The following is a 16,774-nucleotide window of genomic DNA, read 5'->3' on the forward strand; positions in this document are numbered from 1 at the left end:
TTGTTTACCTTTCAATACTGTTAATATTTTTTGTAACACTGTTAAGAAAATATGTAAAAGTAAAAAATCGTTATATTTCAGCACCGACTGTGACCGATCCTTGTTCACCAAATCCATGTGGGCCGAACAGCATTTGCCGAGCCGCTGGTACTGTAGCCCATTGTTCTTGCCGATCAGCCATGTACGAAGAACCACCGAGCTGCCGCCCTGAATGTCGTGTTGATTCAGACTGTCCGCCAACTCTGGCCTGCCGTAATAATAAGTGTAGAGATCCTTGCCCGGGTTCATGCGGAACGCATGCAATATGTCGAATTAAATCACATTCTGCAATTTGTACTTGTCCAAGTGATTACACTGGTGATCCATTCATACGTTGTTTACCAGGTAATTTTGTTTGCATAACATGTTATATTCTGTTATATGTAGGTTGTTAAGAATAATAAAACTCATTTACTTTATTTATCTACAGTCTTTGGAATTGAAGCGGATACAAAATCGCCGTGTCCAGATTGTGGTCCAAATGCAGACTGTATTGATAGAATCTGCCGGTGCCGTGCAGACAATATAGGCACTCCTCCATTCTGCCGCCCTGAATGCCTGAAGTCTAGTGACTGTGACTGGAAGTTCATGTGTTTAAACAGGCATTGCACTGACCCTTGTCCTGGAGCTTGTGGGCAGGGTGCTGTGTGTACATCCTTGGCTCATGAACCACGCTGCAGCTGTCCCCACACTACTACCGGCAACCCTCTTATAGAATGTCGACCCATCGAAAATATTTGTAAGACAGATTCACCTGGAAGATTGCTTTTATGAATTAATGTTTTTAAATTGTTGCTCGTTAAAAAATAAAGTAGGAAATATTGACGTGGCGATGAACTTATGTTTTCGCTTTTAAAACTTAGGCATGGGTTTTAATTGCGAAACTTAAGGAAGTTGCATTTTTCAAAGTGACCTTTTCAGGCTTTTCATAGTTTTTCGAAGCGTAAGCTTGCTATTTTTGCTTGTTTGTAAAGTAACTCGTATTATAACATGTTTTTTGCAAATTTACAGTAAGACCGCCTAATGACCCATGTAATCCATCACCATGTGGTCCTGGCGCAATTTGTCGTACCAGAGGTACTGGTGCGTCTTGTGAATGTGAGCCAAGCTTACGCGGCGATCCATACACTGGATGTCGCCCAGAATGTGTCGCTGATTCAGACTGCTCTCCAAACCGCGCGTGTATAAGATCACACTGTCGTGATCCATGTCAAGGAACTTGTGGTGTTGGAGCAGAATGTGAAACTGTAAACCACATTCCTCTATGTTCATGCCCATCTGGAACGCGAGGAAATGCATTCGAACGATGCGATACTGTACCATCAGGTATATTAAAATTATAATGTTGTATGCTAAAAAAAATGTAAACGAAATTTAAGTTACCTATTGTCTCATTTGATTCACTCTCGAGTGTGTATCGTACAGTATACTATTATGATAAAAATAATAGGTAATATTTACTTCACCTGATGTATAAAGATGAAAGATAAAGGACCATTCCGGACTTTTACATAATACGCTAAATTAAATATCCGTTTTAGCTGACATGTACTTCTATAAATAAATTAACGTATTTCATTCCAGCGCCTCCTTGTACACCATCACCTTGCGGACCGGGTGCTCTATGCTCAGTAGCAGGCAGTAATGCAGTTTGTTCTTGCCCAAGCGGTACTAGTGGTGATGCAGCCTCTACTGGATGTCGGCCTGAATGTGTTGTAAGCTCGGAATGTTCGCGTGATCGGGCTTGTGTACGAAACAAATGTGTCGACCCATGTATTGGCACATGTGGTAATGAAGCAATGTGTAGAGTGTTTGATCATGCACCGATATGCTCGTGCCCACCTTCTATGATTGGCGATCCATTCCAGAACTGTCGAGTTAGAGGTTAGATTCTGCAGAGCATTTTAATATTATTATATATATTTATATTACACACAAATTTAATTCATTATTTTAAATTAAAATACTTATTTTTCATTTATAGATACACCTCCTACGAGTCCGACTGTATTTAATCCCTGTGACCCTAACCCCTGTGGACCTCATGGTACATGTCGTGACGGATTTTGTACTTATCCAGAGTGCGTTGTTAATGATGATTGCCCTGGAGATCGATCATGTATTAATAGAAAATGCTCAGATCCATGTATCAATGCTTGTGGTATAAACGCAATTTGCACAGGTGTCAGACATTCCGCTGTCTGTTCTTGCCCAGAGGGCTACACTGGATATTCATTTGTACGTTGTGAACGTATAACCACTGTTACCACAATGCCACCACAACCAGAATGTTTGCGTGATGAACAATGTGCTGACAACGCAGCTTGTATTGATACGAGATGTACAGCAGCATGCGGACCTACAAATTGCGGCATAAATGCTCGATGCATAGCAAAACAACATAGAGCTCGTTGCACTTGTTTGCCCGGTTACGAAGGTGACGCATACACAGGATGTTATTCAGGTACCTATTACATAGTATTCTCATATAATTTAACTACTGTATTATATTTAACAATCTTTCTTTTGTAGTATTAAATTTTCAAATATTCAGTAAACTTAATATTAAACTATTTTTCAGTTCAATGCCACAGCAATAATGATTGCCCTGATGACGAGAGTTGTGAAGGCGGCTCTTGTATCAAAGTGTGTTTACGTGTACGATGTGGTCCTGAAGCTCATTGCTATGCACGCGGTCATGTAGGGTCTTGTGAGTGTGACTCTGGAACTCGAGGAGACCCATGGACTGGCTGCCGAAGAGATGAATGTACAGTCGATGAAGATTGCCCTACGTGGTTAGCATGCAGAGGGAAAAAATGTCAAACCCCATGCTTCGGTGCTTGTGCGCCTGAAGCACTTTGTAATGTCGTCCGTCATGCCCCAGTATGTGAATGCCCACGAGCCACAAAAGGAGACCCTAAAATTGAATGTAAACTAGGTAATTTTAATTTAAATAGCAAATTTTGTGAATGTTTTTAATACTTTATAGACACGTATACTACTAGCTATTTAATATAACAACCTACGTATACAGTACCTTAAAGGCTTCATAGTATTGATGGGGCTGCCGCGCTTCTGCATTGCATCATACCTACCTGATATCATGTTTGCGGAGAATCACGTTTATGACTGATGACTTTTACGCAGTCATGCGAAAAAGGTCATGATGAGCAGCATGCGCGCGAGCTCCAACAATATTTTGGAAATTTTAAGGTTTTTTTTAATAAAGGACCATTTATGGATCACTGAGTTGGTACACACGCATACACCAAGTTCTCAAAAGGTTACTTACCCTAATCAGGAGCAATGTTCGGCCAATTTTAAGTAGTAAAATGGTTAATAAGATAATTGTTACTAACAATAAATGATTTTAGAATCATAGAGCGATCATAAGGTTTAGAATTTTATCCGAACTAAACTTTATTATTATTTTTGTTAATACATATTTTAGTGCAAGACAAGAGCGAGTGCTCTAACGATGCGGAGTGCGGTCCAGGCTTAGCTTGCTTACAAGGAATCTGCAAAAACCCCTGTGATTCATCGTCTTGTGGAACTCGAGCTGTTTGCCGGGTCGCAAACACACTGCCTTTCCGTACACTAGTATGCGAGTGCCCTCCGCTTTTGACCGGAGATGCCTCTGTGCAGTGCAGTCCCAGTAAGTTTTTTGTTTATTTTATACGATACACTGATAAATAAATAATGATTTATTAATAAACTTTTTAGTCTTAACAGATATTAATTAACCTTCAGTTATACTTAAATGTAATATTAAATATTTTTTTACCGTACAACAGGAATCAAAATCCTGTAAGCTCAGCGCGAGTTGAACTGCACTTCAAAATGTATGAAAATGGTGCTCAGCCATATGGAAGAAAATTACAGTTGTTTATATCTTGTATCATACACTTGTACATAAATATTGTTTTATGTATCTACTTTCGGGATCGGAAGAGTTTAATCTTTGGTGGCGTTAATAGTATTTTATTGTTTTTTAGCGTACTTTATGTACCAGAAGTTTAAAACCAGATAAATTGTTGGTAAAGTTTAAAACCAGGTAAAATGTTGTTTAATAATTGATTATTTTGATTAGGAGGACAATGTGAACAAAACTCACAATGTAATGACGAAGAGCAATGTATCAACGGACGATGCAAGAACGTATGCGCGTCAGGCGCTTGCGGAGTTGGTGCTGAGTGTCATGCAAGCGCTCACAGGGCCTCATGCACTTGTGTACCACCGTTACAAGGAGATCCTAATGTGGCTTGTACACAAAGTACGTAACTTTAATAGTCTTTTTAAACCGAAATTTATCGATTCACTTATATTCATTACCCATTACCATAATATCTAAACAAGTCGTCCCAAAACAAAACATAGCTAAGCCAACTTGGTCGATTTAAATTTTTTGACATTCTATCCATTTAGGTTTATAAGATAATTTACTTTTAAACTTGTCCTTAACCTTTAGTTTGTTGAACTGTTTTACGCAGCTGAAATAGCTGAAATAATAACACAACAGAAAAAGCTATGCTACTTAACAACCCCAAAAGTTTCAGAAGAAACCTTCAAGAAACCCAGTACCTATTTCGTCTTTTTTCCCCTACATCAGCAATTTACAATTTAAGATTTTGTGAGAAAATTAACGAAGCCGGGATGCTTCAAACCTTTATAAAAATTAAATATGACCTGTATTGTATATATAAATAAAGGTATATAACGAAAATTCAAATACAACAGGTGTATCTGGACCGATGTGCTTGTCTGACGAGGAATGTGGCACAGCAGAGGCTTGCATAGGTCGTCGCTGCGTTTCGGCGTGCGCTGGGGCCTGCGGCGCGGGCGCACTGTGCGAAGCGAACGCGCACCGCGCACGCTGCCGCTGCCCACCCGGCACGGCTGGCGATCCTTCCCGTGCCTGCTACACTCGTAAGTTTATCCGAATTTAACACAAAAGATATACCCTGAATGCCCGTTTTCACTGAACCTAGGAAACGCTTAAATCGGATGCCTAATGATTAGGGTAATGCGTAGGGAGAAAAACTTTTCACCAACTCTTAGATGATGACTAACGACGTTAGGTGCCATCTGAAATTATGACACCGAATCGACGGTGCCTAATGTTTTAGAAACTCGTAAACTGACACTTGACACATGAAAAATATATAAATTCGGTTTTTTTATAACCTTAAATCCATATGAAAAATAAGAAATATGATAATACAAATATAATAAACCACACTTTTTGGCAAGAATCATAGACAATGAGTTGCTTAGTGAAAAGCGATTGGTGAAAGTTAAATGTATGCCTAAGAATTTTCTTTGATTAGGTGTTAATTAGGCGTCTTAATAATGAAATTATTTATTATACACTAAAGGGAATACATACTCGTACATAGGTAAACAACACAACAACAACTTATAAACGAACTTCGGGTTCACTGGTAGTGACGTCTAGCTTCTTAGGAGACTCAAACTACGCGTTAGGAGAATGAGTTTCGTTAAATATGTAAATGGTTCACATATTATAAGACACAAATAATATATAATAAAAATACATAAAATAAGCGTGCGTTATAAGTACACTAATTTACATAAAAAAATTATATAAAGGAATAATAATATACATACCATACCAGGTATGTACCTAATAGTCAAACATAAATAATACATTCCACACATGACGCTTTTGAATAGTCAATTGAATGAAACTTATCTAAAGAAATACAAAATGATAGATATTATCGAATGTTAAGTATGTGTAGTATTTACATCAAAATTCCTATTTTACAGCCGAGTGCACCTCAAATGATAACTGTCCCTTCGATAAGGCCTGCATCAACGGATATTGCCGCGACCCCTGCGCTCAGGGAGGACCATGCGGCCGGGACGCTCTCTGTGAAGTGGTCGCCCATGTAGCTAATTGTCGCTGTCCAACGGGCACACAGGGAGACGCACATCGCGCTTGTGTTTCCGGGGTGTGTCACTACAACGAAGATTGCGATGACACTCAAATATGCAACCGTCTGAATAGATTCTGCCAACCTGTATGTTCCGAAAATAGTTGTGCACCGGGTGCAATTTGCACTGCGAGCCTTCATCGACCGATATGCACGTGCCCACCAGGTTACAATGGAGATCCATATACGCGAGGTTGCACCACGATACAATTAACAGACGAATGTTCCAGCGATGCTGATTGCGCTCGTCCACTGGGCTGTGTTAACGCACGGTGTATCGATTTATGTCTGGGTAATCCATGCGATGCTGGACTTATTTGCAAAACAGTTGATATATTGCCGCTTCGCGCGGTCGCTTGCGTGTGCCCTGACGAAGGACGCGCAGCACCGGACAGCGGATGTCGATCACCACCAGAAGCTGAATGCTCTGCTGATCTAGATTGCGCGACTAGCCAGACTTGTCGCCGTGGAAAGTGCATTGACGCCTGTAAAGCTGCACCGTGCGGACACAATGCTCTCTGTGAATCAGTCGATCATGTTTCACGTTGCAGTTGTCCACCTGGATATTTCGGAAATCCAAGAATTGAATGCAATACAGGTTAGTGATAAAACTTTCTACTGAATAATGAAATGTAAAATCACACCAAGAAACAAAAAGTAAATATCACCCCATCGATATAAATGAATAGATATAGCCCTGCGAACACATATATTTAACTAATTCAACGCCAACTTTTATGAAGTACCTTGCTCATGAAGTACCTACCACGGACTTCCAACATTTTTGTTTTAACTTAAGTTACTCGACATAACCATTTTAGAACGAATATTTACGAGTAAACTTACTGACGGGAAAATAATTGCGCCAATAATGTAATATTTATGATCTGACCCATCTCAATTCTATCGTTGAATCCAACACATATTATAAACTTAATTATGCATTTATAAAGAAGCGAACAAATCTCGTGTCAATAAAATTAGTAGACTTATTTTTATACCCGAGATCGCAGAAAAAGAAAATTCAAAAAATGTTATTCATGTTCTTTCGTTTTTTTTTTACAACAGAATCGAGACAGCCTTCTATACTGGAATGTTACAAAGACGAAGATTGCGGACCGGAACAAGCTTGTAATGAGCGTACCTGTGTAAATCCATGTGTTGATTCTTGTGGTCCTGGGGCTCTATGTCGCGTTCTAAAACATAAACCATATTGCTCTTGTCCAATAGGGCACACTGGCAATGCAAACATACGATGCACGCCCCGTAAGTATTGACAAAAATTACCGATGTTTAGTTTTGATTTCTGAGAGTATCATAATTATAACTAATAACATATACTTTTTACAGCATCACAAGACATGATACCAGTTGGTTGCAAGGCTAACTCTGACTGTCCATTATCACAGGCATGCATTAATGGTGCATGTGGTAATCCATGTATTTGTGGCACCAATGCTGAATGCACTGTAGTGAGACACCATCCAGTTTGCTATTGCGAACGAAGTCACTCAGGAAATCCATACATCGGATGTATTAAAGGTAAGCATATTTCCGAACAGAACGAAGAACCAGTATTTAAATATTTTACCCATTCAAAGGCTTTAAGGTCATATATTTTTAATTCTTTCCTTCTGAGCACGAAATACGTGATATGTCTTATAGTGGTAAAAAAATACGACAGTATTTGTGCTCTTGGGCTAAATTTTCTGTTCGCTAGATGTATTTATAATAATTATAATTATTGTTTCAGTCGATTGCACATCCGACTCAGAATGTCCTAATAGCGACATGTGTTACAACGGAGCATGTGTAAACCCTTGTGTAGTTGAAGCTCCTTGTGCTGTGAGTGCCGAGTGCTTCGGTGAACATCATAGGCCTCAATGTCGCTGTCCCATAGGCACTAATGGAAATCCATACAATAAATGTCAAGCATCAGAGTGCGAAGTGGATAATGACTGCAATGATGATAGTGCCTGCATAAAGGGAGTTTGCATTAATGTCTGTTCATCAGAAGGACGTAATCCCTGCGCCTATAACGCAAATTGTTTTGCCCGTAACCATATCGCATCCTGCAAATGTCCAGCTACCCTTCCATTAGGAGATCCTTTGACTCATTGCGAAAAGTTGCTAGTAATTGGAGAGCCTGAATGTAAAATGGACGGCGATTGTCCAAGTGGTCACGCTTGCCTTAGAGACGAATGCCGTAATGCGTGTGAAGAACTTAAGCCATGTGGTACCAACGCCCGTTGCTCAGTTTCTGATAGTATTCCATTCCGCACCTTGTTATGCCGTTGCCCTGAAGGTTACATACCGGATGAAAAAGGCGCATGTAAGCTAGCTCAATTACCGCCGCTTAGTTGTTCATCAGATCAAGATTGTAGTGAACAAGAATCATGTATTAACAGAATCTGTAGGAACCCATGCAATTGTGGTGATAACGCAGAATGTTTTATTCGTAACCATAGACCTGTTTGCGCTTGCCGGGACGGTTTTGATGGTAATCCATACAGAGACTGTCGTATCGTTGGATGCCGTTCCAATTCTGAATGCGAATCACACGAGGCATGTGTAAATGGCAACTGTGTCAGCCCATGTCTATTAAACAGCACATGTGGGCCCAATGCTGAATGCTTTGTAGAGAGGTCTCAACCACTTTGCCGCTGCCGCTCTGGATTCGATGGTGATGCTTACTTTGGATGTAACGCTGTTGAATGTAGATCAAACGGCGATTGTCCTCTTGATAAACAATGCCACGCTCATAGGTGTATCAATCCATGTTTTTCGACAAATATGTGTGGTAATAACGCCGAATGCCTAGTACGGAATCATATTAGTGTATGTAAATGTAAACAAGGTCATACAGGTAGCCCATACATAGAATGTAGACCTCAAGTTACGGCCGAATGCTACGTAGACGCTGATTGTCCATCAAAACTAGCTTGCTTATCAGCTAAATGTGTTAACCCATGTACTGCATTAGAACCTTGTACTTTACCCGCTCAATGCGAAGTATCACCAACACTACCCGTTCGAACAATGCTTTGTTCCTGTCCATCTGGATATGTCAGCAGCGGAAAGGGCGTATGTCGTCCAGCTACTCCAATCCAAGAAGCAGCCTGCGAAATCGACAATGATTGTTCCTCTAACCACGCATGTATAACATCTGTGTGCAAGACCCCATGCGATTGCGGACCAAATACCGATTGTCAGATAAAGGATCATAAACCTGTGTGCGCCTGCAGACCGGGCTTTATTGGAGACCCTCGCACAGGATGTTACGACGTAAAATGCCAATCAAATAGTCATTGCGCAGATGACGAAACTTGTATTAACAATCGCTGTGTGCCTGCCTGCACTGTTGAACCAGATATCTGTGGACAATCTGCTGAATGTTATGGTGTTGAACATCGTGCATCTTGTCGTTGTCAAATTGGAACTGTTGGCAACCCAGCTGTAGCGTGCTTGCCAATAGGCTGTAGATCAAGCACCGAATGCACATCAGAGAAATCTTGCATTAACTTAAAATGTGTTGAGCCTTGTACCTCCACAACTTGCAATACACCTGCTGAGTGCCGAGTGCACCTTCATGAAGTTTACTGTGTTTGTCCACCTGGCTTCGAAAGTACTTCAAATGGCTGTAATAAAACGGAGCCGCGATGTTCCTCTGATATAGAATGTCCGTCAGGAACTGCATGCTTAGGAGGAAAATGTGTCAACCCTTGTTTAGAAATGAACCCCTGTGGAATCAATGCCGACTGTAAAGTCGCTGATACGTTACCTGTAAGAACTATGATATGCGAATGTCTACCCGGCTACAGAGGATATGCTCTTGCAGAATGCACACCATATAAACGTAAGTTATTTAAAGTATTCTATACTATACCTATACTAAAAATATTCCAAATATTATTATGATATAAACACGATATTAACAAATATAATAATTATTAACGTAATTTCAGCACCCGGAACAAAATGCATACAAGGTCAAGGTGTTGACGTCACTGGCGAATGCGTACCTTGTTTAGAATACGAAGGACGTGTGGTTGATGCAAGAGGCCGGTGCGTGTGTGACACAGGGCGCGGATACACGTTACGTGGAGACACTTGCGCGCCCGGCGGATGTCGCGCTGACGACGACTGTGACAATGCTTCACGATGTATCAATGAACAATGTGTGCCCGCATGCGAAGCGGAGCCTTGCGGTCTCTTCGCCACATGTGAAGCCGTGAGCCATCGCTCTCGCTGCACGTGTATAACTGGCTACATCGGCAATCCAAGAGTTCACTGCAATGCTACAACTACACCAAATATTACTTACCGCACAGACTTCCCGCTACCAGATATGCAGGTAAACTACCGATACATTTTTGAATACTTTAACTTTTTTCTTTTGCCATATTTGCAAATCATGCATCATGGAATTATTAAGGTTTATTAAGATGAGACATCAAATGTTAGAAAAACGGCTAGAACCATTCCGTCCATAATATAATTTTAATATTAACGAAAATAATAATTACACATAAGATTTACAGATATGTACCTCGGCAGTTAAAGTTTAAATTATGAAAATGGTGATTTTTTATGTTCTAGGTTCACTGTCTCGCAAATGGTGTAAGTGTAAGTCTTAAAATCAAGGACTTCAACGGAGTACTATATGTTAAAGGTTATAGCAAAGATGAACGATGCCGTCTCGTTGTTCATACGACCGAAAATCAAGAAAGACCAGTGGATTTCACTGTATTTTTCGGAGACTGTGGATTAGTCCACGTAAACGTAAGTTAAATATTCTTGCAACTGCGTAAAAGTACAAACAGTTTTGATTTGATCCAAAAAAAATGGCTTTTAATAATTACAGTATAATGCCACTACACAATACATACATGAGGCCGCGCATACAACTTCCACTTTTTTTAACATTCGTAACGCGTGTTGTACCTCCTAGAAGTAAATAGCGTAGGATCTATACTAACGTTTTATATTCTACCTGCAGGGATTGGCGAGCTTCGTACTGGTAATGCAAAAACATCCAAAACTGGTAACATCAAACGCTAAAGCTTTCCACATAAAGTGTATATATCAGACCGGCGAACAAAATGTGACGCTGGCGTTCAACGTGTCTATGCTGACAACTGCCGGCACTATCGCAAACACTGGACCGCCACCCACTTGCTCAATGAGAATAGTGTCACAAAGTGGTGGTGAAGTTAATTCTGCAGAAATCGGCGAAAATTTAGTACTGCAAGTCGATGTTCAACCATCAAGTAAGTAATAAAAAATATAAATTACATCAGTACACAAAAAGCTATGATTTTTGATTTGTATTATCATCAAAAAATAAATACTTCTAATTTAAAAATCCATAATAATTAAAATAGAAACCCGGATAACAAATATTCAAATCTTTATTTTTATTCTTAGGTATCTACGGTGGTTTCGCCCGCAGTTGTATTGCAAAGACAAGTGAAGTTTCTACAAACATAGAAAATGAATACACTGTTACGGATGAAGATGGTTGTGCCACCGACAAAGCCATCTTTGGTGAATGGGAACGAAATGAAGACGGTAGCGCATTGCGAGCGTCTTTCAATGCTTTTAAGTTCCCCAGCAGTGATAATATTAAATTCCAATGTAATATACGTGTCTGTTTTGGAAAATGTCAACCGGTAAGAGTTTCCCTTTCATATATTTACAATTGCTCAAATAAAATAAGGCAGTGAGATATGTAAACAGAAACTGTAACGATATAAATCTCTTCTTCCTGCCTTTATCCCCACATTATGTGCGATCGGTGTAACATGTCCCCTTCAAATTGTAATTAAAAGCTCTCCGCTTTGGTTATTTATCTATTTAAACCAATATTACTGATAAATTATTTTTCTTATTTAGGTAAACTGTCGCGGATACGACGCGTTTGGAAAGCGCAGAAAACGAGAAATAGTCGAAAGTGAGGGTCCCCTAGCGGGACAACTTCGAGAGGAGGTGACAGTAGAGTCAAATCAGATCCTAACGCTTGACAGGCGAGACCTGTCACAAGCAGCCCCGCAACGAGACGGGTCGGGAGCATACGGCAGCGCTGGCGCCGCGAATGGCCCAGGCGGCGAGGTTTGCGTGTCCGCGGCTGGGTTGGCCGTAGCGTTGGCGTTGACGGCGCTGCTAGCGCTTGTAGCGGTGGCCGCGGCGGTGGCGTGCTGGCTCGTGGCGTGGCGACGTGCGCGGCCTGCGCCTGCGCCCTTGCCGCATCCGCCCGATTTCCCCAACCCACTGTTTCAGCGCTGAGCAGTTATCCCAGCTAGTCCTACGTCCCGCTCCTCCATCGGCGCCGGGCAGGTGTCGGCTCTTTCTCTCTCACTCACTCGGTTTAATATGTGCGCCGCCGGAGGACCGACGGGCGAGGGCCCTGCGAGCGCTGCGGCATCATAGCCGCCTCCCTCGTTCGCGCTCGTAGCGCCCTAAATTAGATTACTTTAATTTTATTTTTATCTCGATTAACTTAGTATTGTCGCCTCCTCTGAACTTTGTGATAATTAATAAATATTCAACACCATAATTTGTAAAATAAATATTGACTTTAGATTTTAAGCAATTATTAATAAAATTAAATATTATAATTAAAAATTAAAAGATTGTTTTATTTACGCACATTGTGTTTGTGGAATAAACAACCTTTATCTGCATGGTCAGGTTTGCTGAATTTTCCAAAAAAAATGCTTTAAGGTACGGTGATGACTACCTACTTGGGGGTTCACAAGGGGCTATCTCATTAGTCCGTCACCACTCAGTCTATCGTCAATCAGACTATTATGTTTTTGAAAAACTAAATTGGTAACTGGGTTCTATACTCGGACCTTTTCTATTCCTTGTTTACAATAGTGACCTTCCTTATCTTTCTTAATAAAGTAGTACATAGTAAAGTACATGCTTACTTAAAATTAAAAACCTCAGAATGGAATTGGGGCTGCCCCATACACTTCGCACCACAAACTCGCATCTATTTCGCATAGAGGCGTTAAAACAGTCTGTCCGTGCGTCCGTGAACATACGGCATCCATAACAACACTAAGAGCATTATTATTAAGGCGCGGGACCACTTTTCTTATTTTTCGTGTAATTAGCCCGCAGGCTGCACGTAATGCGTGCAACGCTTTCATATTAGCTCTAACCGACATAGCCACTCCCTTTTGATACCAGCATCGTCCTTGAGGTCGGTGGTAATGATTTGACCCAGGTATAGAGTTCCTCTGCTGGTTCACTGTGCCTCCGACAGTAACTCGCGCGTCCTCAGGGTGTTTTTCACCAGCGGCCTCAAGAACATATATCTGCGACACGCGTACTCCTCACAAGTCTGGACTAGCTTCTTCAACCCACAGATCGACGCGCTCAGCAGCACCATGCCGTCAGCTTAACTCAAGTTAGTCATACAAATGCCATCGACATGGCCGCCGATGTGCTGGCCACTAAGCGTGACGATCAACTCGTTCACGTACAAATTGAATAGAGTAGGAGACGATACTCCACCCTGTCTTACACCGCACTTAAGTTGGTATGAATCCGTCATTGCCCCCGCCCATCGAGCATTATTGGACTAGCGCGCGTAACATTGGAACAATATAGGTTTGAAGCTAATATTATGGTTCTAAACGGAAAAAAATGCATAAAACAAACGCTAATCATTTGGATTGAATCTGGTGAATACGGCTTATTTTCTGAAAATAATATGTTCTAAAAAATATATCTAAATTGAAGCGAAAATGAAACTGCAAAAATTTGAACATAAGAAGTAAAACAATTGCAGTGCAATATACTTCATAAGACCAGTCATGTAAAGAAAAAAAGGGAAAGGAAGTTGTATACAAAATTTACAATAAGCTACCGGTTGATATCTTGGAGATAAGCCTTAAGAAGTTGTATTATCAAAGTTTGTATTAAATGTTAGCTTATAGAAAAGTCCTATTGTAGTATAAAGGACTAAGTTAATGATAAAAAACGTTTGGGTGTGAATTATTTATTGCTCTATCTAAGTGGCTTCTCAAATAGTTTTCATATTTTATAATTTTTTACTTTGATTTCGTTAATTTGTTTGCAGAATTGTTCTATGAGTATAATCTGGGTCATGAATTAGTACTTAGTTATTCGTTTTATCATCATCATCATCAGCCTGCAAGCATCCACTGTTGGACACAAGTCTTGCCGAGAGCACGCCACCACACACGGCTCTCCGCATTTCTCATCCAGCCGCTTCCAGCTACCGTTTTAAGGTCATGCGTCCATCGGGCTGGAGGTCGTCCCACAGTGCGCCTACCGGTCTCTCTTTCTCGGTTCTCCACTCCAGAACACGTCTAACCCAACAGCCATCGGTTCTACGACAGACATGACCCGCCTTCTTCCACTTCAGCCTGCTTATTGCAGGATACACTCATTAATTACCTTCGTCTTTTCGCTTTGGGGTATCGGCGAGTAGAATACCTGACTAAGTTTTCCGAATGCTGCCCAACCCAGCTGAATCCTTCTGACATCTTCCTTTTCGTAGTTATTTCTACCGAGCTGTATAACCTGACCTTGGTAGTTATTCTTGCACAACTTCGATGCTGACATTGTCAACGGTAACGGATCTCGGGATGGCGTACTCATTAAACATGACTTTAGTTTTTTCCATGTTCATCATGAAACCCACACATCATGAAACACAACGTCTGGAAGAATAGCTGAGGTCAGTTAGCATTTTTTAAGGTTTTGCAGCGAGTCTTATCAGGATGTCGTCCGCAAATCACAGCGCCGGTGAATCCAGGATAGCCCAGGTTTTTTTGTTAAAGGCTTTTTTGTAGTCCACAAACGCTAGACAAAGTAGGAGATAATACTCCTGGACTTTCTGCATAATCTGCCATAGTATGTATGTTGTTTACGGTACTGTAGCCTTTGCGATACCCAGTCTGCCCCGGGGGCTGGAACTCGTCAATCCTTCGGGCCAGACAATCTGTAATAATCCTTGATAGAAGTTTATAAATGTGCCTCAGAAGTGTTACATGGTCTGTAGTTAACTACAGACCATGATTACAGTTACGCTTCTGCTCCACTCCTTCGGTGTTTCGTTATTTGTTTGTAAGATTGTAAAATACACCATTTGTATTTTGTTTTCTTCATGTTTGCTTTACTACTAAGGTAGCAATAGAGCTATCGCTGAAGCGAAATGTTACTGCTGTGGAAAACATTTACTTCTGCGGTGTGCAAATAAAGTAAATATCTATTAAACTTCATACACAGAATTTGCACATACCCTACAACAGAGAGAGAAAACACCTAAATTAGTGCAAAAGGTATCCACTTCTAGCTACATTTGATACAACCCCTGATCGAAGATTCTTCAAAACCTCTCAAAAGAAAACTCTATCGATCTAGATTTGTGATAGGTAGAAGGATATATCAAATGGGTGCTGTACTCTAATGAGAATCGACCCCTACTTTTGTAGTAATGCTGTTAGGTATGTTGGAAGCGGGTTAATGTATAGTTAACCAAATTACTGATACTGTTATAAAGTGGTGTTTATATAATAAAGAAAGCTTATTTTTAAAGGGAAGACCTTTTTAAACTAACAAGTAAAACTAATTGCATTTTTTTTTTCTCTAGGTATCGCAAATATATTCCATACTAGCGTTTAATTCATTGATACACATGATTGGCTAAAAAATAAATAGGTAAACTATTTACATTACGAGATCTGAACCTTGTATTACTACTTAGTGACAAAACTACGCGGGAAAAATTGGTCGTATAGAAAGATAGCAATCTACAATGCTAAAAAACGATTGTTTTACATAGAAAAGGCCGACTTGAAATTGCAAGATGGTATGAAAACTGGACACTTAATTACTGTTTTTTTTTTTTACGAGACAAAGATAAACAGGTTATATTCTAATGGGCAACGTTATGTATGACGCCCTCCGAAAGAAACATTCGACCCATTCAAGAGTCCACAAAAGTGACATTAAAGCATGGGACGAATGTGAAATTTGGGAGTGCTTTTATGGACATGGTGTTGGACTTGTTAAGCTGATAGACGGAAATATGGATTATTTATTCTAAGTAACATATAAAACCACGGTCGAGCATCTTACTAAATCGTTCTTAATTGTTTGTCCAGTTTCATTACTATTTTAATTTGGTACTACAGAGATTAAATTAAATTTGTAAAAAAAATTGTTAGCGAAGTTATTCTATATTCCTAATCCCGTTTGCTCCATTTGTGTGGCTATTTCATAACATTACTAGTAACTTCTAAGTAATAACACTCATGACATGATTTAGATAAAAAAAGAACTTCACATAGTTAATAATATGGCCACAACTGTATATATAATGTCTTGCGCGGTACGGCATCCCTCTTCGGTGCGTGAGTCTATATGATTTTGTTTTGTAAATAGAAAGATAATATTGCAAAACAAGTACCTATGAAAAAAAGAAAGTTCGGGGGAAATCATTTTATGAAACCGCTTCTTAAAGAAGACCACTTGATCTTGATTTTTAGGGTATGCAAATTTAGAATTTACTCTTTTAGAACTCTGTCAAACTTATAGCCAAGAAGGCATAGTATTTTCAAAGCACATATACTTTCTATACCTACATACAGCAAACAAGCCAGGTTTACATTTTTAATACATCAAGGTTACGGTATCGCACGATCCTCACCACTAAATTTCAAGCATCGAAATTTTATGCCTATTATATTCACAGAATATATAGTAATAACTTTTTCTTAATTTTAACTGCAGTTGGA

At 40.0% G+C, this 16,774-nt stretch overlaps 1 protein-coding gene across 1 annotated transcript in view; it reads left to right on the top strand.

Moving 5' to 3' along the window:
* Positions 1–12,566, top strand: part of LOC120624656 — a 111,844-nt gene extending 99,278 nt beyond the window's left edge. The window contains exons 118-135 of the mRNA XM_039891324.1: positions 82–384; positions 470–778; positions 1,051–1,365; positions 1,624–1,923; positions 2,024–2,503; positions 2,621–2,977; positions 3,491–3,694; positions 4,130–4,312; positions 4,777–4,965; positions 5,830–6,594; positions 7,065–7,262; positions 7,347–7,538; positions 7,750–9,852; positions 9,962–10,350; positions 10,596–10,778; positions 10,996–11,266; positions 11,424–11,668; positions 11,892–12,566. Of these exons, the coding sequence (XP_039747258.1) occupies positions 82–384; positions 470–778; positions 1,051–1,365; positions 1,624–1,923; positions 2,024–2,503; positions 2,621–2,977; positions 3,491–3,694; positions 4,130–4,312; positions 4,777–4,965; positions 5,830–6,594; positions 7,065–7,262; positions 7,347–7,538; positions 7,750–9,852; positions 9,962–10,350; positions 10,596–10,778; positions 10,996–11,266; positions 11,424–11,668; positions 11,892–12,281 (7,376 nt within the window). The 3' untranslated portion in view covers positions 12,282–12,566. The remainder of the gene's footprint in view (positions 1–81; positions 385–469; positions 779–1,050; positions 1,366–1,623; positions 1,924–2,023; positions 2,504–2,620; positions 2,978–3,490; positions 3,695–4,129; positions 4,313–4,776; positions 4,966–5,829; positions 6,595–7,064; positions 7,263–7,346; positions 7,539–7,749; positions 9,853–9,961; positions 10,351–10,595; positions 10,779–10,995; positions 11,267–11,423; positions 11,669–11,891) is intronic.
* Positions 12,567–16,774: the final 4,208 nt, after the last annotated feature.

Source organism: Pararge aegeria, chromosome 6, assembly GCF_905163445.1.
Source record: "Pararge aegeria chromosome 6, ilParAegt1.1, whole genome shotgun sequence".
Taxonomy (NCBI): Eukaryota; Metazoa; Arthropoda; class Insecta; order Lepidoptera; family Nymphalidae; genus Pararge; species Pararge aegeria.